The sequence below is a fragment of the Carlito syrichta genome, unplaced genomic scaffold (assembly GCF_000164805.1).
Source record: "Carlito syrichta isolate Samal-C Ts95f unplaced genomic scaffold, Tarsius_syrichta-2.0.1 Scaffold310954, whole genome shotgun sequence".
In the NCBI taxonomy this organism is placed as follows: Eukaryota; Metazoa; Chordata; class Mammalia; order Primates; family Tarsiidae; genus Carlito; species Carlito syrichta.
The window spans coordinates 249,088-272,995 of NW_007255050.1; the positions used below are offsets into that span (position 1 = coordinate 249,088).

Below are 23,908 nucleotides of genomic sequence, written 5' to 3' on the forward strand. Positions count from 1 at the left end.
TGTGTTTTTTATCTCACACATTATAGTTTCCTCTCATGCTGACTTTGATCTTTTTATGTCATTTATATGTCTACCTAAATTTTTGAACATGTATAATTAAATACAGCTGTAATACAGTTATAACTGCTTTATTGCCCTTGTTTCCAAGAAAATCTAATAATCTGTGTCAATGTTGGGTCAACTTTGATTGATACAATTATTTATTCTTTATGAGTCATGTTTTCTTGACATTTTAATAACCACTTTATTGAGGTGTCATTCACAAAACATACAATTCATGCTTTAGAAGTGTACAAATCAGTGACTTTTGGTATATTCTCAGAGTTGTGAACTCTTTACTTCTATCTAATTTTATGTCAAAACTGCACCCCCACCCCAACTTTATAATTGAACAAAGGCAGAGGATCTACATAAGGAAGAATAAGATATTGAGTAAACAGAAGTGAAAGCTGACCCCCATCCCTTAAGAACAGAATTAAAGAAGAGGTAAAAAAAAAAGGGGGGGAGAGGGGGGAGGGGAATCTACCCAAATGAAGGATTCACCCTGAAAGGAAATTTCACACCCGTTAGAAGTCACTCCTCATTCTTCCCTTTCCCCTGTCCGGCCTTGTAATTACCACTAGTCTAACCTATGCTAATGTAAATTTGCCTATTCTGGATATTTACTATGACAAAAATCATAAATTTGTGGTTTCTTGTTATTGGTTCCTTTCACTTAGCATAATATTTTCAAGTTTTGTCCAAATTATAGTATTTATCAGTATTTCATTTCTTTCTATTATTAAATCATGCTCCATTGTATGGATATAATGGATTTTTTTATCCTTTCATCCATTGATGGATATTTGAATTGTACATGGAAATTTTTTATTGAATGTCAAACATCATCAACTTTACCTTTTGAGGTACTAGATATTTTAATTGCTATAAATATTTTTGATTCTTTGTTCCAGAGTGCAGTTAAATTACTTAGTAATAATTTTATCTTTTTAGATCTTGTTTTTAAGAATCTTTGGGCAAGATTAGAGTGGTGTTCAATCTAGGGCTACTTATTCCCACCTTTACAGTAAGACCCTTGTGTACTATACCCAGTGCTCCAGAAATCCTGAGGTTTTCCAATCCAGCTGGTGGGAAAAGGACTATTCCCAGCCCTGTGTGAGTGCTGGGCACTGTTGATGTATTTCATTATGTTTATGGTCTTACAAATGTTGAACCAGCCTTGCATCCCAGGGATGAAGCCTTCATTTGGGTAGATCCCCCCCTCCACCTTTTTTACCTCTTCTTTAATTCTGTTCTTAAGGGATAGGAGGTTAGCTTTTACTTCTGTTTACTCAATCTCTTATTCTTCCTTATGTAGATCCTCTACCTTTGTTCAATTATAAAGCTGGGGTGGGGGTGCAGTTTTGAAGTTTAATCAAGGGGGAAACCATGATCCAGAAACCATATGCAGATCCCAGTATCCACTGAGAGGTGTGTGGGCCCCCTGGAACCCACTTTCCACAGCCTTAACAATCTGTCCATACAGTGGGGGTATATGTTTGCCTCCTGCAAGCAAAATGAGATAAGAAACAGAAAAAGAAAGTAAAAAGGAAGGAGGAAGATGAGAGGAAGGTGGAGAGAGAGAAGAAGAAGAAATGAACAGAGACACAAAGACAGAAAAAATTAAAAAAACAAAACCATACAGACAATCATATAAACACACAAACTGACAACCCCCCCCCCCACATGGTTGTACTCTCCCTCAAAAATACCCATACACAAACAGGAAGTCTTTTAAAACAGCATTAAAATATCAGAAACAAATCAAGTATGAAAACATAATCAAAAGCAGAAAGAGAGAAGAGAAAAAGCGAAAACAAAAAACAAGCAAAACAAACAAAAGACCAAACAAACAAACAAAAAATTTGCTCTGAAGTCATTCCTGTAACTCCAACTTCCTTTCACTTCTGGTTTCCAACCCCTCTCCCTCTGCTCTCAGTGCAGGCTGATAGGGTTGCTATCAGTATGGGTCAGATGCCCTACAGACTACTGTTGGAAGAGAGTGAATCAGATCTGGACTCACTCAGCTTGCTGCCGCTGCTGTCAAGTCTCCCACTCAGATCTGACATGTCTGTGCCTGTTCCAGCATGAGGAAGGGGTGTCTGTCTGTCTCTCCAAGTTTGATGAGGAGATGACCTCTAGGCTCCACATGGGAGGCTGGGCAGAGCAATGCAGGTCTCTGCCTGGACCCAGGACAGAGAAAATGGTGCCGGTTCATGTTTCTTCACTGGTGATGGGGCTCCTTTCCAGCTTCCCATGACCTGCTGTCTTTATGGATATCCATGGATCCTGGGGCTTCTGTCACAGGTGACAGTGTGGCCCAAGCACCAGGTGATGAGGATCAGCTATTTTCCACTGCCACTTCTCAAAAGAGTCCTGAGAATAGCAGACAATCCTGCATCCTGGGGGCTCCAATCTCAGGGCCATGGCAGTCTGCAGTCACCTCCAGAGGAAAGTTCCAGGTGCATGAACCCAAGCCTCTCCTCAGACAGACTTTCACTCATCCACTGGCATGCAACCACTCATGCAGAGAGTCTTTATGGACATTCACTTTTGCAGAGACTCTCATAGTCCAACTTGTTCCATTGCCATCTTACTGGAAATCCTGTGGTTTATAATTCAAAGGGCTGAATTACTCACTAGTAGCAATCAAAGTTGCTGCAGAGAAAAATGCAGACTAAGGGTCACCTAAGTTTATTAACTATATCTCATATTGAAAAGTCAGCCTTTTAGATGGGGGTGAGTTGTGACTTCTGTTTGCTTTGACAGATAATATGTTAATACTCATTTCTTTAGGAAATCTGTGCCATATGCTTTTCTGAATGTGGGAACATCTGTTTCCTTTCGCAGGTCATCAGTGAGTTTGAAGCATCCCCTGACTCATTTTCCTACAGAATTCCTAACCTGAGTCGGAATCGTCAGTACAGTGTCTGGGTGGTGGCCGTGACTTCAGCTGGACGAGGCAACAGTAGTGAAATCATCACAGTAGAGCCATTAGCTAAAGGTGTGCAGTGGTAGTAAAGACCTCATGTCCTATTGTTATTCAACTGTTTTTAAGTCTCTATTCTATCTGAAATAAAATATTTACTAATCTAAAATTCAAATAAACCAGAGCATAACATTTCAGCTCAAGAAATATAAAGTCACTGTTAGCAGGCACTGAGCTTTTGTCCAATCAGAAAATAAGTCCCCTAGAAATGAACCCAGAACTAAAGATGAGTGACTTTACAACCAAGTGTCTTTGCAAAACTTAGGAAAAAGGAGTAGGTGAAAATCGCTGCATAGCATTTTCCCAAGGAAGTTCTACTTCCATCAAAATCAAGTGTTGTGATTCTTAAAGAGACGTCTATTTAGTGGTCTATGGAATTTGGAATCTTACAAATATAAGAAAACCTTTAATTATTCACCTATTGATATATAATGCTCTAAACAAGTTCAGTCAGACAGTTGGAGACAGTAGCAGTGGGAATATGGAGTCATCAAAGAATAAAAAGTTCCTTAAAGTAAATATAATATTTTTACATTTAGATGTTAGACACATCCTTAAAAAGCACATATAGGCATAGGCTATTCTTATTCTGCTTCTGGTAATTACTATCATCCAGTGTTTCCAGGGACCCTCCTAATTTAGCACTTACAGTAAGTCAATTTTCTTACACAGTAATTCCAGGCCAGCAGGAGATGCCCCTTGATTTGGCGTACAAAACATTGGCAATTTATTACTAATATGGCTTCCAAGAGTCTGAAAGAAAAAAATAAACATCCCAAGATTCCAATTTTGCCTCCAAGATTTCTTAATAACAAGCTTATTCATGTGATAGCTAAGAAATAGGCAGAATAAAATAGTGAGGGGAAAAGAGAGCGGTATCACACTTCGAACACAAATACAGGTAAATTGGTAAGGGAAATAAATTAGTGGAATTTTTTTTGTCTGTTGTACTCTTTGGTCATGATATCTGGCCACTCCCTAACATTGAGAAAACAGTGATTATCAAGTAAAGTGTTGGACATAAGGATGGCACTATGTGATAAGAAAAAGGAACTTCAATAAAAGATGTAGGATTAGCAATAACATTATTCTTCCTTTCCTTTGTGCTTTCAAAAATCTAACTCCAGTCACAGCCAGAAATGTCCTGCCTAGTGCAGAAGAATATGACAGATTCAGAAAAGGAACTGAAGACTGACGCTTCCATAGTAGCAGGACTTGTCTGGGGAGATTAAATGTCATTCAGTCATTTGATAAGTCTTTTCAGTGACTGTTGTATATCCAGGGAGCCTGATTGCTTAAGCCAATATCCCCTAAATCTCAGTTGACTTCTCATAAAAATATAGTCCAACACAGGTATTTTGGGTTATGTGGCTCTACTGGGTTAGTATGGCCCATTCCACATGGTGATTCAGGGATCCAGGCTTCATCACCTTGTGATTTATAAATCCTGGTTTCTTTCATTTCCAACCACATAAATGGGAAAAAAAGCAAGTGTGGAAGATTGTATGGGAACGTTTTGTGAGCCAGACATGGAAATGTGTTCATCGTTTTTACCCACGTTCCATTTTATAGAATGAAGGCGTGAACCCTACCACTTTCAAAGCAGAGCTAGGAAATAAAGTCAGCCTGAATATCCCAAAAGAAAAGGAAACAGGGCTTGGTGAACACGGAGGAATACCTTCTATAACGATTTAAAGAGACATGTTTACTATGTGCCCTCTTGGACCTTAAGAGTTCTGTGGGGAGTCAGTCAGCAAACAAAGCATCACAGAAACATATACATACTTGCAAACTGCATTAAGTGCTATGAAGAAATGGTGCAAGAGGAGCTCACTTAGATTATGAGAAGTGGTAGATGCCCTTGGCCCTGCAAGGATGAAGAAATGCAGTTTTGTAAAAAGAGAAGAAGGAGGTGAAGTCAAGGACTTTTGGCTGAGAAGGAGCTTAGCATGTGCAAAATTCAGGATGCTAGATCTGGTGTGGCTGATGAGGGTAGTGGTCTCAGAGATGCCTGGGAAGGAAGGCAGAGACTGGTCAGGCTGGGCCTTCAAGACTATATTAGGGATTTCAGATTTCACTAGAAGGGAAATAGGGAGACAATGCAGGGGAGGTGCATGACCTTATTTGCCTGTATGTGTAATAAACTTTATTTTTTCAAACAATTTTAGATTCATAGAAAAATTGTGAAAATAGTACAGTACTACTACTTATCTCACACCTAGTTTCCCTTGTTGTAGACATCTGAAATTACATGATACATTTATTACAGTTAATGGCCAATGTGCTTTGTAAGACCATCTTGGTATCTTTATTCTGGATGGACTGCAGAGAGAGAGGAATGGGAAAAATGAAGCCCATCCAGGAGGCTGAGCAGCCCTCCAATGAGGCTTATACTTCCTAGACCAAGTAGCAAAGAGGATTGAAAGAAGCGGACAGGCCTAGGCTATGTTGCAGACACAGAATTGATGGGACTTGGTGGTAGAAATGGAGGAAGAGAACAAGAATGAACCCCCAAATTCCAATGTGAGTTAGTCTAAGTGGAGATGTGTTGTATTGGTGAGAAAGATGGTGGAAGAAGAGGATTTTTAAAGCAGATGAAAGGAGATGTGGATGTTTGGATGTGTTCAAGCCCAGGTGACAGAGAACCATCCACTCGGGGGTGTCTGTGCAGTAAAACATGTTTTGACTCTCAAGAACAATCTGGCAGGAGGCAAAATATAGATTGGTCAGCATCTGGACATTGCTAACAGTTGGTATATGAATGAGACCATCTGAGACAAAGGAGAACTAGAGAGATGAAGGGCCAAAGTCAGCTCTGAAGAGGAATAAGAGTGAAATCAGGCAAAAATTTGATTTTTTGTATTGACAAGAACTTGCTATGTTGCCCAGACTGGTCTCAAATTCCTGGGCTCAAGCAATTCTCCCTCCTCGGCTTCCCAAAGTGCTGGGACTACAGGCAGTGATCAGGCAAAGAAAAGGGGGATAAAGCCAGAGAGACAGGGGAAAACCAGGAAGGTGTTATGCCATGAATTCAACCAAGGTGCTTCCAAAAGAAGGGAAGGGTCAGCTGAGGCAGCTGCTGCTGGGTTGATGGAGCAAAAGAAGGTGAAAAATGTCCTTGGGTTTGGCCACACAGATAACCTCATTGACCTTCCTAAGGGCAGTTTCAGTGGGGTGTGGAGAGAAGTGCAGAAGTGAGCCTGTGCCAGCTCAGGAAGTGTGGGGGATGAGCAGGCAGACTGACCCAGCAGAGCATTCTTTAAACACACTTCACCTAGATGAATTGACAAACTAGAAAGGAAGCTGGAGGGAGAGTGTGGGCTCATCCAAGGAACAGTTCGGGTTTAATTAGGTCTGCTGTCAAAGCATGTTTGTGTGATAACGAGATGACTCCAGTAGAGAGGGAGGAATTGACAGTACAGGAAAAAGAGCCTACAACCACAGGACTGAGGTTTGGAAGAAAAAACATAAGTAGACGCATAGATTTGGTGACTGGAAATGCGGGGTTCCTGAACAGTGTCTTCTATTTTCTCTATCAAGTATTAGGCAACTTGGAGATGTGGGTGGGGAGGATTGGAAATACGAGAACAGGAGGGACAGTAGGAAATCATCACTGTAGGAAAGTAGGAGGGAGTTTACTAGAGAAACAGCATGACTGGTAGGGAGTCATGGCAGTTCAGTTGAGGCTGATGATCATAAATGTATAGAGTCTGTAAATGCTTTGTTGTATGGATTCTCATGCTTAGAGGAGGTTCACTCAGACTTAGAATTGATCTAGTCAAGTTTTCTGAAAAAGTCTGAGTTAGAAAACGCCTCAACAAAGGAGCAGACCTTCAGTCTGGCAGCCACCACTCAGAACCATGATGGTCACTAGCAAACTATCAAGGCTGAAAGGTTCAGCCTAGAGGGATGGGAATGTCCATTAGCAAAGAAGATTGGTGCAGGCTATTTTGTAGTTGCTGGGAGATTGAGGCAGGTCAACAGATTGAAGAAGAGGATAACTGCTTTTATGGAGGGAATGGCAGAATGAAATCATGGCAATAGACCTGGAGGAGCCCTTGGTGAGAAGGAGTTGAGGATATGGGGAAGGCATAAAGAACATGGCCACACATCTGAGAACAGGCGGGCCGTCAAAGTTGCAGATGGATTACAGTATCTCATCAGAATAATCTGGAATTCTTGTTAAAAGGCAGACTCCATGAGCCCACTAAAGATCTGTTGAATCATCAAGGTCAGAGCTGGAATCTGCATTTTTAACAGATTCCAGATGATTCTCTTGCCTTCTCCAGCTTTGGCTAGGACCTTTTAAATTTCAGCTACCTGAAATGGGCATTTAGTTCTAGGAATAGAGTGTGTTGAACTCAAAGATGAAGTTCGTTTAGCCTGTATTTTTGGCCTCACTGATGGCAAATCATTCATAAGCCCCAGAATTAATTTAAATGGTTATGATCAGCATATTAAATAACTGCATAGAATAGAATGGCATGGAGTCAAATAGACTAGAGAAGACTATGATTTAAAAGGGTGGAAAATATCAGAATGACTCATATAAAGAAAAGTATTCATTTGCACAATTTTTTTTCATTTATATAAACATCCCAATATTTGTGTAACTTCTGGGTTTCAATGTAAAATATATTTCTTAAAGTGGATAACTGTCAAGATGCTTGAAAGGCCCTCACTCCAGGTAAATTTCCCAATCACCCCCATCTTACTGTTAAGGACATTCCCTGTCATTTAAAGGACCATCTGAAGAATTTGCAACAGAAAATGCCCAAAGCTGCCAATGTCAGAAATCTAATGCTACCTGACCAGCACCTTTTTATCATCATGACATAAAAATCAGAAGTGTCAATGACTGATATAGTGGGCCTTAGAATATTCCACGTCAGTTACGGGAAGTTGTTTAAAACACAGATTTTGTTACAATGTTACTGCACAAAAGACAAGGCCCAGTTTCTGAGCCCTCTATCATTGTTTCTTCCTCTCTACTCTTGCCCACAGAGCTCAGAACAGCACAAGTAAGAGATGGTCTGGAAGATCTTAATGAACCAAGTTAGCACACTTTACCATGATGGCTCCATAGTGACTTGGCTTTTTCTGGGATTCCAGAGCTTTCCTGGGGAGCCTTCTTTCTCCCTCCCTTTGCCAATGAAAACCTTTAAGCCCAAAACAGGGTGGGGGACCCACCACTGGTCCCATTCTTATGGATCCAGAATCAGACTGGGGCGGCCTTCCACCCACAATCCCCATGTACAGTGCACCTAGCCAGGCTGAACTCCTGGAGGGAATGCCTGTTTCCTCTGTGTCTCTATCCTCCACGACTCTGAAGTATGCTGACTAAAATGAAGGATGTGAGCAACCTCTGGTTCCTGTTCACATCTCTGAAAGTAGAGTCCTAATATATGCCAGAAAATGGGCAGATCGGTTTCCTCTGGAAGACTTGTGTCCTGGTGTCTCTGCCAGCTTCTGTGACTCACTCAAGGAGATAGCACTAGAAGCCCGTCATTGTTAGCCACTCTGGTCTTCAAAGAGGCCCCCTGTGAGGCAGGTTCACCTGGGCTTTTGCCTCTCTATCTCTTGGGACTTCCTGCTATACTTTGGCTACTCCTTTGCCAGATGTCCCCAGCAGATGCGTCTGTTTGGGCATCTGACTCACTGGCCCAAGGAAACAGTTGTTCTTCAAAACAAGCCATTCTGAAAATATTCATTTTCCTTAATGTGTATACTGAAGATCAAGTTGATAAAATAAAGTCAATAAAGAAACACAAAGTTGATAAATAGAGTTTATTCCAGTTTTACTTCTTCTGTCTTTGGGGGCTTTATGTTTTATATTGTCTAGTCTCTCAGATATTAAAAGTATATTTTAATGTGCAGTTTTGGCATTGAGATAAATTGCTTCATAAAGTGCTTTGAGAAATAATTGGGTTCATAGAAAACACAGCTTGGAGCTTATGAAGCCCCAAATATTTAATTCGAACCCTTTGTGTTTAGTCAATAGAAGGAAAGAAAATGCTACAATGGGGATTTTCAACTATATCTATGTTCTTAATGAAAATCCCTCCTAACCCTGATAGAGAGTAGCATTGATAATTGTAACGTTAATTGGCTTCACTCTCCATTTTTGTATTTGGGAGGGTCATTTTGGCCACTGAGGAGGCAAGTCTGGAAATAATCAGGCTTTTGCTCTGTTTGGTTCTTTAGCTCCTGCACGAATCCTCACCTTCAGTGGGACAGTGACTACTCCATGGATGAAAGACATTGTCTTACCTTGTAAAGCTGTTGGAGACCCTTCTCCTGCAGTGAAATGGATGAAAGACAGGTAACCAGTAACCCAATATATGCCTTCAGTGAAACTCTAAAAGAATACATCTAACATATTTGTGTTGAGTCAAGTGGTCTTCTAATATTATATTTATTTATAGGAGTGAAAGCTCAAGGAAACCTACCAATTCTTCTGAGGTGAGGGTTGGGGAGGAGTCTCGGCTTTAGCACAGAAAGGGTCTGATTCATTGCCCTATAAATATATCTATAAATAAATGTGTATGGATATATATACATATATCCATAAATATGTATTTAACTATATTGTAAATATTTACATATATCCATATTTGTGTGTGTGTGTGTGCATATATACACATATATATATCTGTTCAGAGTCTTTAATTTTATAAGAGAATGCTTGCAAGGAAAATAGTCTAACCAACTCAGTAATCATTGTGAAATTTTGCTGTACCCTACCAGGTAAATTGTCTGTATAACTGAGATGAATGTACCCAAGGTTATTGTGAGATTTAGCCCCTCTCTCTCCTTTGAAGACAATGTACCAACTAACCCTAACTCAAAAACTCTTGGAAATAACTTTAAGAAATGGAATGCAGTAGGACTTTGCTAATTTAAAATCTGATTCCTCATACTTAATAGCAATTTTTTAAATTAAAAAAAAAACAAGATAGAGGGAGAAAGTGGGTGAGATGTATTCTGTCCATATCACATTTTAAAGTGCTTTATCTCTATTCAGAGGAAGAAATTAGGATATAAATAAAGGATAGAAAATTCACTTATGAGCATAGAAATTGATATAATGGATTCAGTAGAGTGCCTGTTTTCAAACAAAAGCACTTAAAAGGCATAAACTATTGAAATAATGGGTTTGGTGCAGTGACCACTTTTCTCATTATATTTAAAGTTGGTTAATCCAAAGGATATATGTAAGCTCCCAAGGTCAACTTGGCATTCTGCCTGATGTAGGAATGACCCCAGATGACCGGACAATCTGCCACTTTGTCGCAGTGATGACCAGGGAACTGTTTTCGTGCTAGAGTCAACTCATCATCCTCTTGAGATATCACATTTCATTTTTTAATGTAAAAATCACTAAGAATTGTGACGTTCAGTAAAATTTATAAGAGATCCCAAGATTTAGTTTCCCCCAAATGATTTGGTCAAACTGAAGTTTCTGCCCACAAAAAAATCCCAGAATTACCAAAAAAACAAAAGAGAGAGAGAGAGAGAGAGAGAGAGAGAGAGAGAGAGGTCTCCAGTGCCTACATGATGGAGGAAAGTCCCATTTGTCTCTGGTATGTGTGAGGGGTCCAATGACTCGAGCCAGAACCCAGGTCCTTGACATAGACCTCTCCTTCAGAATAATATTTTATTTTATGAAGAAAAAACTCAGCTACTCAGCTATTGACTGTTTTCATTATATAATCCTAGTTGTATTGTTTTATAATGCATGAAATATTAAGCTTCCAAAGATGTGGTTTGCTTCAAAGAGTCTTTATGCTTTTCCCCAGCCTCAGCTAATTTGGATTGTAATTTCTTTAATCTGTGCATTTTTCTTCCTGTGAGGTAGTAACGGGACACCCAGCTTAGTAACGATTGATGGGCGAAGGAGCATCTTTAGCAACGGAAGCTTCATTATCCGCACAGTGAAGGCAGAGGACTCTGGTTATTACAGCTGCATCGCCAATAACAACTGGGGATCGGATGAAATTATTTTAAATTTACAAGTACAAGGTACAAAATTTGGAAACTCCTTTTAATGATATATTTTGCATATACGCCTTGTATACCAAGAGTAAAATTGAATGAATTTGAAAATCAGCCCTTAAAAATATCTAACTTCTAGGCTTTTTTGTTTTTTGTTTTTTGAGTTGGAGTCTCACTCTGTCGCCAGACTGAAGTGCAGTGGCCACTCCCAGCCACCGCAGCCTCCACCTGCTGGGCTCCGGCGATCCTTCCACCTCAGCCTTCCAAGTAGCTGGAACCACAGGCTACCACACCCGGCTAATTTTTGATTTATTGTGGAGATGAGGCCTTGCCAAGTTGCCCAGGAGGGTCTCGAACTCTTGGGCTCAGGCAATTCACTCACCTCAGTGTCCTGAAGCATGGGATTATAGGCTGAGCCACTGAGCCCGACTTCTAGTTTCTTTACTTTTCTTTTTCTTTCCATCTTTCTTTTCTTTTTATTTATTTATTTTTTGGAGTTGAAGGTCTCACTCTGTCACCCAGGCTAGAATGTAGTGGCATGATCACAACTCACTGCAGCCTTGAACTTCTGGGCTCAAACGATCCTTCCACTTCAGCACCACCATGCCCAGCTAATGTTTTGGGGTTTGTGTGTGTGTGTGTGTGTGTGTGTGTGTGTGTGTGTGTGTGTGTGTGTGTGTCTTTTCTCTTTTTTTGTAGAGGTAAGATTTTTGCTATGTTACCAAAGCTGGTCTCAAACTCCTGGGATCAAGCAATCCACCCACTTAGCCTCCCAAAGTGCTGAAATTACAGGCAAGAGCCACCACACCCAGCCTATTTTCATGTTACAAAAAAAAAAAAATCATGCTTATTTTGGAAAATATAATTAAATAAGTCAAAGACTATAAAAAGCATTCACGATCCCAGAGATAATACTACGATGCAACACATCTTTCATATAAAATGTATTGTCCCTTTTTTCTTTATGTCTGCATGTCTTAAAAAGTTCTTCTTGATAACATCCACTAATGCACTGCTTACTCTACATATATGTAGGTGTAATCCAGAAAACAAAAGATGAGTCTGATTTGTGGTTTTTTAATGTCTTCTAATTGGCTCAATATTTATAGGTAGTATGTGTAAAAAGGACACTGACTGAAACTCTAAGTAGATCGCTGTAATATTTAGCTGTGTATTTATTACAAAGTATTTAATTTTTCTTGCTATTGTATGTAAAATGCACACAACAACCTCAAAAGGTTGCCATGTTAAAATTGTGTGTAAAATCCCAAGTGGCTACTGATTAGGTTCAGATGTGGATTTACAATGATGTTTTATTGGTAAAATATCAAAAAAATCAAAGGGTCTCCTTTCTTGGATTTAGGTGTTGTCACATTAATAGATTATAGCAAGTAAAAATAAAATCAATACTATCCTCAGTGGGATGAAAGCAAAGAAGAACTATGTTTCTAAAAATACTGCAAAATTGATCTTGAATTTTAAGTTAATTGAAGTCAGGAGAGTTCTAGGGCATTTTGGAAGGTAGACACTATATTATGACTCTAAGGAGTCGGGTCAATTTTTCAGGTCTTTGGGTCAATATATCAGGCTTCTCTCAGAGAAAAAGAGAAGGGCATTTTATATGAAGCTTTCTGTATAATTTGTATTAACTTGACTCTGATTTTCTTTGGTGCTTCTGTCCTCAGAACCTAATTCAAAATTATACTGAGGCCCACTGTTTAGAAGTGTGTAATGCAGTTGGTAAACCTTGTATGAGTGCCCAGTTCACATGTTGCAGCTCAGGGGCACACCTTTGATTTTCAGAGCTCTATGTGCGTGTGCGTGCATCCGTGTGTGTGTGTGTGTATGTGTGTGTGTGTGTGTGTGTGTGTGTGTGTGTGTGTGTGTTTGTTTTTTTCCTTGGAGAAGTAGCTTTAAAAGTGGAGATTTTTGCAATTATTTTTCCCACTAGCTACTTCTCCCTCTTCCTATCCTTCAAAGAACAGAACAGTCAAGTTGATGCCATTCATCTTTTTCACTTGAATTTTATGGCTGAAAATCAGTGAAATAACGCATGTACCTTAGTAAATTTAGAGAAGATTTCAATTAGTCATGAATAACTCAGAAATGCAAGGAATTGGTGAGGAAATGAGGTAGAAATAAATCCAAGTAGAAACATAGTTGTATTTCCTTTAAATAATAGATGCAGTCTGTTCTATCTCCTTAACCCAGGATATCAACTAGATAGACATTTTGACAGAAGTGAATTGCATATTTAGCAATCTAAAACACTTATTTAATAAATGGCTGTTAAAAATGATTTGGTAAATGAGTGCTAAAGAAGACTAAAGATGTGAAAAACGAATTCTTGTTTTCTAAAAACTGTTTCCTATCTAGTTCCACCAGATCAGCCTCGGCTCACGGTATCCAAAACCACGTCTTCCTCCATTACCCTTTCTTGGCTGCCTGGAGACAACGGGGGTAGCTCTATCAGAGGTAAAAAGATTTAGGTTGTCTACAATTGTTAATTGATTATATTATCCACAGGCCGATAAGTGACACATCTTCATCAAATAACCAGTTTGTGTTAGTTTATTCTCCCAAAAATAATAAATGAGATTAATTCCTCCATTACCTATGCAAGAAATCATGCATTTATTTTTAGGGTATTTGTTGAAACTCAAATCATTCATCCAGGGAATCTCATTCATGAAATTATTCTGGTCCATCCAGTCCGAGTGAAATATTAACAAATGTGAACAAGAAAGAAAATAAATGGTAATCTCTTCCCTGAGATTCTGAATCCTGTTTCTTCTCAACTTTGTCAACACTATATCATTCATTAAAGTAACCACGGTTACTGTTCTAACTTTTAAAGTAATAACAGAGAATCTAGAATGTAGATGGGAAACAATCTAATTTGCACAAAGTCTTTGCAATTAGTTCATAGTAGAAACATATAAATGAGTCTTATACTGAAGAAATGAGATAGTATGATCATTCTAGCGTAAGTGGAGTTGGGAGGCATCATTCTGAGCCATGCTTGAAACAAGAAAAGGGAATTAATAAGAGGAAGCGATAGAAGAAGCATTGGAAAACAGGGCTGAGAGACAAAAGAGATCTCAGAGTCAGGGAGAGAAGATGAAGTCTTATATTTCCGAAGGCAGAGAACATTCTTCTGATAAAGAAGGAAGGATGAGAAAGCATCTGGAAATCAAGGATATTGCAGGGTGAAGCCAGTGGTGTGCTAAAGTATCTCTTTCTGCCTTCTGAGAGCAATTATCTCATCTCTTCCAAGCTTTGCACTCAGTGACTGTAGTCATGCTGGAAACACTCAAACACCACAGAAAACAGGAATACTTAAAATCAGAGTTTTTTGTTGTTTTCCTTCAAGATCCAGTTGTTAAAAATTTATTAACTCTCTACTGGGTGAAGAGAGTATCTTCCTTTCTCTTTTTTTTTTTTAAGAAAGAAAAACATGAGGAAATAGTTGGATGACTAGGGGTGAGGATGTGCTTGCGGGCTTGAGTAGCATGGATAGATTTGTAGTAGCTGCCTTGTGAAATGCATAAGGAGTCATTAATAGATTAACAAAGTCATTGCCAAGCAGCAGTGAGGACCCAGCTGCAGATACATAGCACATATTGTCGTGGTCACAATTACCACAGTTTAAGGACTTTCTTACATGATGCTGGACAGTTGGGAAGAAAAGTGGATCACAGGTTGCCAAAATTGTCAACTGGCTAAATTGGCGGCTAGAAGACTTAAAAATGAGGGAAACAAGGCTCCTTGTTGAAGTGGTCTACCAAAGGTTCTAGGCTGGTTAGACAGTCTTCTTACAGAAAAAATAAAATAAAATAAGGTACATAAGGAAGGGCTCAAGGGACCCCAGGCTCAATGAGATGAGATTTGGATTATGCAAATATGAAAGCATGGGGGAGGCAGTACAAAAAGAGTGTCAGAGCTCAAGTTCTTAAAGATAAAGGCGATTTTAGTGACGTAGAGTTTCCAAGAAAAACATAACCAAGACAACCCTGAAATATAAGTAATTGCCAAAGCCCTTGGCATTGGGGAGTGTCTTAAGTCTGGTGTACCCACGCTGATGGAAGCCAATGTCACTGAGGATGAGTAGAAAGAAACAGAGAACCATGTCAGCTCATTGCCAAATGTTAGAGGAGATTTTATAAGTGCCTTAGATGGTGAAAAATGGGAGGAAAGTTCAATCTCCATGACATGTAGGGCACCTGGAGTAGAGAGGTCAGGATGTGGCAGTCAGAGCATAGTATGCATAGGTATTAGTTGTCAGGTATTGAAGGAGCTTTGAGGAGCTCAGGTGAGTAACATGATGGAGAGAAAACGTGGCTCAGGAAGGAGGAGGGCCCTCATGGCTATAGAGGGCCAGTGACAGGGAGGGATGAAAAGAGTGGGGAAGATACTGACTGTGACCACAGAAGGGGGAATCAGAGACGAATAATCTCCATGTGAGGGTTTTAGAAAACACTCAATGCTGCCCATTTCTAATTAGAAGACACTGCAATGTGGAGGACAGGAAATGGTACTCTGCAGGGCAGGACAGAAGATAACAGCCCATTGGTGCCAAAACACCATGGACCAGGCAGGCAAGTCAGAGTAGAGAGGACATGTTTGCCACAGGATTGTGGCCTCAGATAATAGGGATGAAGAATGTTTCAGTGGTCGCGGGATGAAGAGCCTGAACTTTAGGCCGACTGCAGAGCGGAACTTGAATCTTCCTTATAGAACTTGAGACTCATCACGTAACCTCTCTGGATCTCAGTATTCTCATATGTTCTGTGGGATAGTAATCACTATTCCATAGTGTTGCATGGAGTAATGTAAGCAAAGGACTTAGGACCATACTTGGCAGGTAATTAGTTCTCAAGACATGGGCAGTTGTAAGTAGTTGCAAAAGTAGAGGTAGTAGTGGTCTTGTGGAGAAGTGAATTGCTAGAGGAGTTTTTAAAACTAAGGAGAAGCCTGGTTACCATCAAGATGTTGAGATTCCTGCAGGACTTGGAGTCAGCTGCCCTAGAGTCTGTGAACTGGGAGATCAGGTAAGGGGGTGGTTGAGAAGATTCCACAGATAAAATATCCCTTTTCCAGAGCTTTGATTCTCTCAAAAACAGCTCGGCTTCAGCCTATGCCCAAGCCCAAGGATTCAGGCACCTATGAGGGTGACCTCACAAAAAAATCTGGAATTATCTTTTTGGCGGGCAGCTTCCTTGTATTTCAGACTTCTCCCACTAGGTAAGTGTTTTGTGAACCCATCAGCATCAGTGTATCAGCTAGTATTGTTCTGAGAGGCTGTGTTCAGCTTCAGTGAATTTTTTTTTTTTTTGGAGATTCTCTCTATATGTTTGCCCATTTCATAATGAGTGATTTATGAATGCACCTGCCCACACTGTGCTGAGCTTTCAGCAGTTTTTGACCAAAAGTGGTATGATCTCCATACCACACCCTCTTTATTTACTCGATCTCGCCCTGAATGACTTTTTTTTGTTTCTCTGGATGAAAAAGTCCTCAGAGAGAAACGTTTTTTCCAACATGAAAGAGGTGAAACAAAAAACGGATAGAAGCACTAAAAGTTATCAAAATTGATGAGTTTAAAAACTCTTTTGAGTGGTGGGAAAAGCTGTATTGCCTCAAATGGAGAGACCTTTAAAGATGATTGAAGTTTAAATATGTAAGAATAAATACATACTTTTTTATAAATAAATTCCGAGTACTTTTGGGTATTCCCTTATGTGATCCAAAAGACATATATTTAGCGACTTAGCACTTATTCTATGTTGTCCAATAGGTCTTTTAGAAGGGAATAAACAGAAAAGTGACTTTATGTTTACCACACTATCCAGCAATATTACCATAGTAATAATGGCTTGTGTGGCCACTAATGAATACATCATGGCACTTCCCCTAGGCTGAGTTAAATTTCCTGGAATTGGGAAGAGTTAGTGTTCCCTTCTGAAGACGTTCTTCAGAGTTCCGAAGAACTCTCATTCTATTACCCATACAAAATGCAAATGTCAGTCCACTTCCAGTGGGAAGCAAACCATGCTCATTTGAGTCTTTTTCCTTCTCTGCAGGATACATACTGCAGTACTCTGAGGACAACAGTGAGCAGTGGGGGAGTTTTCCAATCAGCCCGAGCGAACGTTCTTACCGCTTGGAAAATCTGAAATGTGGAACGTGGTATAAGTTTACTCTTACTGCCCAAAATGGAGTGGGACCAGGGCGCATAAGTGAAATCATAGAAGCAAAGACATTAGGAAAAGGTGAGTATGCCTTCTTTTTGTTTCTAGGTGCCCTCTGTTTTCCAGCAAGAAGGGCAGTTGGAATAATAAAGGATTCATTATATTTCTTGTTTATGTATTTAAACTTTGTTATTCCTAAAATGGGTTTGGCATTGTCACAGTGTAATGAGAAAAATGGGCATTCCTCTTTTTTATTATTATTTCTTCTACATTTAAAAAGAAGATTGTCATTTGAAAATCCCTTGTCGTATCTTCTTATAATTTTTACATTGCTTCAGAGTTCCTACTTTTCGGGGAAGAAGTGATGAGGTAAATTGTTAACACTTTCATGTGTGTTAGTTTTTTAAATCTAAAATGTGGACCTTCGAGGACATGAACCCCAGGGTAATAGTATCTAGAGGAGGAATTTTTGATCCATGAATGCCAGAAAGAGGGAGGAATGTAGCTGTCTGTGAGTGCAGTAAGGAGGTGAAGAGAAGGTCTTTGCATCTTTCCCTCATATCTGAATATTATCAGCAGGAGAGGGAAAGATGAGATGGCAAGAGCGTTATTTGGGTCTGGTGCCTGAGTTTTTGGATAACCAGTGATAGGGCTTCAAATGATAAGGGTTTGATTTATACAGAAATATATTCCTTAGGTTCCTGGCCACAGGCCCACGTGTTTGGAAATTGAAGAATACCTATTGATACTTCCCAAATTCAACTCTGTCTTCTCTTGATTCAGGTCCATCCCAGTAAGAATGGAAACAAGTCAGCCCAGCACCCCACAGCATGCGAACCCCGGAAAGAACCCTTTATGTGAAAATAATGTTTTTCTTGGGGGAACTCTAAGATACACAAAAATAACCTCCACTCGAACAATTTTCCCTCTCACACCCAGTTATTATGGTTGGAGAAAGCCCATTGGCCCATTAAGTCTCTATTAATAGCAGACAAGTGGTAAGAGGTCTATGACCCAAACATGAACTGAGCTCCTGGCCCAGATGGAGAAATGTGTGGAGACGTTGATGGCTTTCCTGCGTGTACTGTATGGACTGACCTCCATGTGCATTCTCCTGCAGAGCCCCAGTTCTCAAAGGAGCAAGAGCTGTTCGCCAGCATCAACACCACGCGTGTGAGACTGAACCTCATTGGCTGGAACGATGGCGGCTGTCCCATCACCTCCTTCACACTGGAGTACAGGCCCTTTGGGACCACCGTCTGGACCACAGCACAGCGAACCTCTCTTTCCAAGTCCTACATTCTGTATGACCTGCAGGAGGCCACCTGGTATGAGCTGCAGATGCGGGTGTGCAACAGTGCCGGCTGTGCAGAGAAACAGGCCAACTTCGCCACCCTGAACTACGATGGCAGTAAGCTGGCTGACTCTGTGGCCCTCCTGTGGATGTCTCAGGGGTTGTACATGTGTGCCCTGTCCCCGTCCCATCGAACATTCATCCTTACCACCGTGTGACCAATGCCCACAGGGCCCCTTCGGCTCTGGGGACATTCAATCAACTCTCTGTGGGGATCCCTAGTTCACTGTACCCAGACGATCATCACTGTGTGCCCAGAAATGAGGGACCGGGGGTCCAGGGGAGTCTCACTGGGGAGTCTTGGTACAGGAATGATTGCTCTCAGGGCTGAAGGATTCTTTGCCACATGGTTCTGTGTCTTTGTCCATGACTGTGAGCTAACATTACTTCTGTTGTCTCCCACCCCTTTTCCTGCCTCATACCAATTTTCATAACAACTTTCTTTTATGCACTCATTAAGCCTTTAAACCACATGTGTAAAACAACTTTCCATGGTAAAGGGGCTTCTGTTAGTCTCTGGGAAGAAGCAGGGGACACTGAAGGAATATAAAATAATAATTTTTATTATTATTTTTAAAGGAATTATAAAATAATAATAGAATATCAGCATCCACTTGTACACACACACCACACACACACACACACACACACACACACACATACACACACACACACACACTGAAGCTTGTACAAACTTTCTGAAAACTAGGTGATGTGTCTCTTGACATTCAGTTGACCAAAATTAAATGATTTAAAATTTTACCCTTTTTTTCTGGTCTAAGGGCCATTTATTGTTAGCTAAACCATTTATTGTTAGCTAATGCCCAGTCCAATGAAGCTGAAAAGGAGTGTGTCCTTGACTGTTGTTTAGTGCAGGAACTTAAGAAAGTCTCAGTAGCAGCATGTGAATGCTGATTTCTGCAGCCTGGCAGTGATTTTTGCTCATGGAACAGCAGGGATTGAATTAGGTTCTCTAATCACAAGGTAAAACCTGCAGCAATTCATCAGGGTTTTGGAGTCCCAGTGTAGCTCCCCTCAGAGCCTTCTGCCCACTCCCTGCTGGTCAGGCTGGGCTTGTGTTGAATGAATTATCCAACTTATTTATCTACCACTAGTCAGGCTAAGGAGGTGATTCCTCTTCTGCTGTGTGCCTTTGGGATCTTGCTTTATTAAAACACCAGCAGGAACCTCCTGTGAGCACGGTTTATACTACCCTAAGAAAAAACATGGCTTTGAATCTAAGGATCTTCAGAAATGACCCAAAGGAGCTCAAAAGTTGATGCTGTCTGAAATCCTCCTTTCACCAATTTTTCCTTGACTGTCCTGGGTGGCCCAGAGCTGACTCTTCTTGCTCTGTCATAAGGTGTAAAACCATGCCCAAATCTCCTGTCCAGGGGCCATTTCTGAACAAAGCCCTTCTTCATCAGAGCCCAGGCCCCTCTCAGCACTTACAGCCTGCATCCTGGGACTGTAGGAAAGCCCAGAGCTGGAGGCCCTTCTGGTATTGGATACACCAGCCTGGGGCCTGGCTTCTGCAGCAGCTCTATCCCACATTCCTGGAACAGCCTATGCACTCCTGGACAGCAACGCGTCTCCTCCAGGACTGATGCTTTTCATGGGCACAGGATGATCTGTCTAATTTTTTTTAGCCCTTAGTTATGAGTGACTTCATTCACAGGTATTCTCATCATAAAACATCACTCCCAGGCTGAGAAGCACTTCTGACTTGGTTTCCCTCACTCCCCTCAATGTGGTTTAGTTCTTTACTCTTACAAAATAAAGAACTTTGACACTTACCAGACACTTCACCTGGCATTTAAGGATTCACCAAAATCCTCTGTTAACAAGTATACATTTGGGTAGTAAGTATACTTCTAACTTTAGATAATTGACCTGCAGTATTCACACTCTGTCCCACAGCAGTACAAGCAGATGCCAGAGCACTCAGCTTAAATGTACACACTGGTGATATGCTCACAGCTAATAATTTAATTAGAAATTACTCATGTATAGAATTTGAAACTGTGATTTTGACTTGAAAAGCATTCTGCAGATTTTAAATGTTTGCCTTCTAAAGAATTATATAATTTTCACACCCTATCCGGGATCTCAAATTATGAAAAAGTCTTGTGAGCCACATTTAAATTTCTGAAACCTGAAATGACTTTAACACATTAAGAAATAAGAATACATATTTATATTTTCCTTGAAAGAGATTACAGATTTCTTTGAAGCAATCTTATGGATAGATAGCTTTAATATTTCTTTTCTCATATTCTGCCAAAAGAATTTTATTTCATTGGGGGGGAAGCAAATATTGACAATTAGCCTACTTTCATACCACCCAACTTTTGGAATCTTCCATTTCTTGATCTGACTCCTTTTTCTGCCATTTTCCTGGCCAAAGGTTTTCACCTATCCTTATATTGCTTTGGTTTTGCTGACCCATCCTTACAGGCACCCCTTAAGTGGCTCCTACCTGGGTTTCTGAGTATTTAGAGGCTTGGGTTTCTAGCAAAAACACCATAAGGTTGGAAGAACATTCTTCTTGTCTTTAGCAGAAATCATAGGGGACTGGGGTTCTATTATCCCTGCTCTACTTGCTAAATGAAAGATACAGACCATTTTTGCTTAGAGGGAAATGATATTATTTTCGCATTCTTCTTCCTAGAGCACTGACTTTTTGGCTCTTGTTTTACATGGAAAGTACAGTAGGATAAGCATCTTACATAATAAAGAATGGCAAAATACATGCCTCATAAAAAGTGGACGTCTGTGTTTAAATCTCTGTATCCATTGTACTCAGCGTCTGGATAGAAGGCAGTTTAAAATAGCTCAGGGTTCATTTTACTTCAGTGTTTTTTTGTAACTCTAAATAATCTGAATTCCACCGCACTGTTGAACAATGCCTAGTCAATAAGTAGGCTGTTTTAAAGCCCTAGATGGGTCTCCTTTGAAAAGTAGTCGGTCACTCTTCTACCCTAAAATGAAAGTTTTTAAAGTAGATTTGGTCTTAAACCTGCAATAAAAAGCAAGTAAAAACGCAAATAAAAAAGGGGTTTAAGCTTCTTTAAGCCAGTGTATCTGACACAGTTTCCCTGGAAACTCTTGTCTACCCACTCGCCAAGTTTATTGTTTGTTCTTTGATGTGCAGTTTTTCAAATAGTTTCTATCAATTGTCCTATGGGTAACAGCCAATGGGATACTTAATCTCGAGTAAATGTATGTGGCTTTTGTAAGCACAGAGCTTGGGCATTATGCTTTCAAGTGCCTGCACCCAGCAGTACATTGTAAAATGAAGTGACTTTCAAAGATGTGCCAGAGTAGGTTGGAAGTTTGGGCAGAGGATTGGGCAGAGGAAGGGGGAATGAACAAGAAGATAAATTAGCAGGGACATAGAGAAAGAGTTCCTCTCATTCCTCAACATCTTCCAACACCCTTGGATCACCCAGCGCGATTTTTGTAACCCGTCATCCCTAAAAATTCCACCATGCCGTCTTCATTAATAGCCATCTAACATCGTGGCCCTGCTTTCAGGTACAATTCCTCCACTCATTAAGTCAGTTGTCCAAAGTGAAGAAGGGTTGACAACCAACGAAGGGCTCAAGATGTTGGTGACCATCTCCTGTATCTTGGTGGGGGTCTTGCTGCTGTTCGTGCTCCTGTTGGTCGTGCGGAGAAGGCGGCGGGAGCAGAGGCTGAAGAGGCTGAGAGGTAGGTCAAGGCCTGACTGTCCACTCCTGCATGCCCCTGTTGCTCTGCAACCCTGGGGAGGAATGTCAGCCAGGGAGAAAACCCCAAAGGGGGATGATTCTTCTGTCTCTAAGCCAAGTCTTCCAATTGTCTGGTTCTCTGACATCCCTTCAGCCTTAGGAGAAAAGCAGTAAGTATATTCCTATCTTAGTCCATCAGAAATCCAGTGAAAACCAACCTCTTGCATGTCCCTAAATCCTAGCTGTCAGTAGGCCAAAAAGAATTAATTTTTCATGGGTTTTTCAACCCTACTCTCTTTAATTTTTGGTGGCTCCAACAAAGCCACCAATTATGGCTTTCTCTGAAAAGACCCATCAGATCTGCTCTGAGAATGAGGATTATTTTATTGACTGGAAGCGGAAATTGAGGGCTTATGTTACTGGTGAAGCATTGTGAGGCAGACTACACATGCTTTCCCAAATTAGAAATTTGAGCCGAAGCCCAGTGTGAGAGTTTCACTCTAACTAAGAAAAAAATAATGGGAGATGGAGAATCCAGGCCAGATGAGAGCCATTGTTAACAGACACCATGATTATAATGTCCAGCTCTGTGTCATACTGTGGGACGAGGCTATTCTGAGCCTCTGGTCAACAGCCCTGACTTGCCCTTGCTCTGCAATGTGAGGACAAGGAGTTCTTTCAAACACATAACTGGGCAAGAGACATATTTCCTAGCCCTTTGCCCTTTATGGATCAGAGCATTTAACCAAGCCCTTTTCTAAGTGCTTGGTTATACAGGGTATTTGCATTTTTAATATCAGTGTAGAATAAAGTGTTGTAATACAGCATCATATATATGCTTTAAAATTATATTCGAAAAACAAGTGTGGAAACAGTCCCCCCAAAATGTATCCTTGATGTTTCCAAACTTCACTGATGTTTAGAAAATATGACCTCTTCAGTAAACACTTTTCTTGACCATAATCCAGTTAGAGCAGGGAATATGCTGATATTTTCTCCTGTCTTTGCTTATCCAAAGCACTCCTCTTTATGAGATTCCAGCACATTTTCCTATTAATTTGCTTTCACTCTGCCAACAATTACAATATTTGAAGTACATTGACCTCTATCTGTACAATATAATTAATATTTCTTCATTTAAATCCCCTGCAGCTCAATAATTCAGATGAATCATTAATCTCATTGAAATGTTCTTCCTCAATCATGTTAGCCGATTATCTATTAATTTTGCAGACATTACTTGAGTGAATACTATAACCTAAGCCTATCCTAAGTGCTTAATATACAAAGATTTAAAAAAGCACTTTTGAACTCTAGGTTTAGTGTAGAAGGTAGGCCCATAAACAGCTACCAGTAAAAGAACAAATAAATAAATGTCACGCATGCTCAAGTTGGACTTCAAACAAATCCTACATAAGTACAAAAGAGGAACAGATAATCCCCAGGTGGAGAGAAAAAGGGCAGCTACCTTAGTGCTAAATAAATAGTACTACAAAAATATCACACTACTCAATGAGTTGAGAAATTCAGTATAAAGTGGGCCATGTTGAATTCTGTTCATAATTGTGTTTCATCACTAAAACACAAAAAAGATGAATGCTTTCATAACCCTCATTCACAGACAGCG

At 40.2% G+C, this 23,908-nt stretch overlaps 1 protein-coding gene across 1 annotated transcript in view; it reads left to right on the forward strand.

Moving 5' to 3' along the window:
* Positions 1–23,908, forward strand: part of DSCAM (DS cell adhesion molecule) — a gene marked incomplete at its 5' end in the record, with an annotated part of 312,828 nt that overhangs the window by 238,324 nt on the left and 50,596 nt on the right. Inside the window, 7 exons of the mRNA XM_008068451.1 lie at positions 2,890–3,043; positions 9,233–9,350; positions 10,887–11,050; positions 13,400–13,498; positions 17,107–17,295; positions 18,335–18,625; positions 22,106–22,282. Of these exons, the coding sequence (XP_008066642.1) occupies positions 2,890–3,043; positions 9,233–9,350; positions 10,887–11,050; positions 13,400–13,498; positions 17,107–17,295; positions 18,335–18,625; positions 22,106–22,282 (1,192 nt within the window). The remainder of the gene's footprint in view (positions 1–2,889; positions 3,044–9,232; positions 9,351–10,886; positions 11,051–13,399; positions 13,499–17,106; positions 17,296–18,334; positions 18,626–22,105; positions 22,283–23,908) is intronic.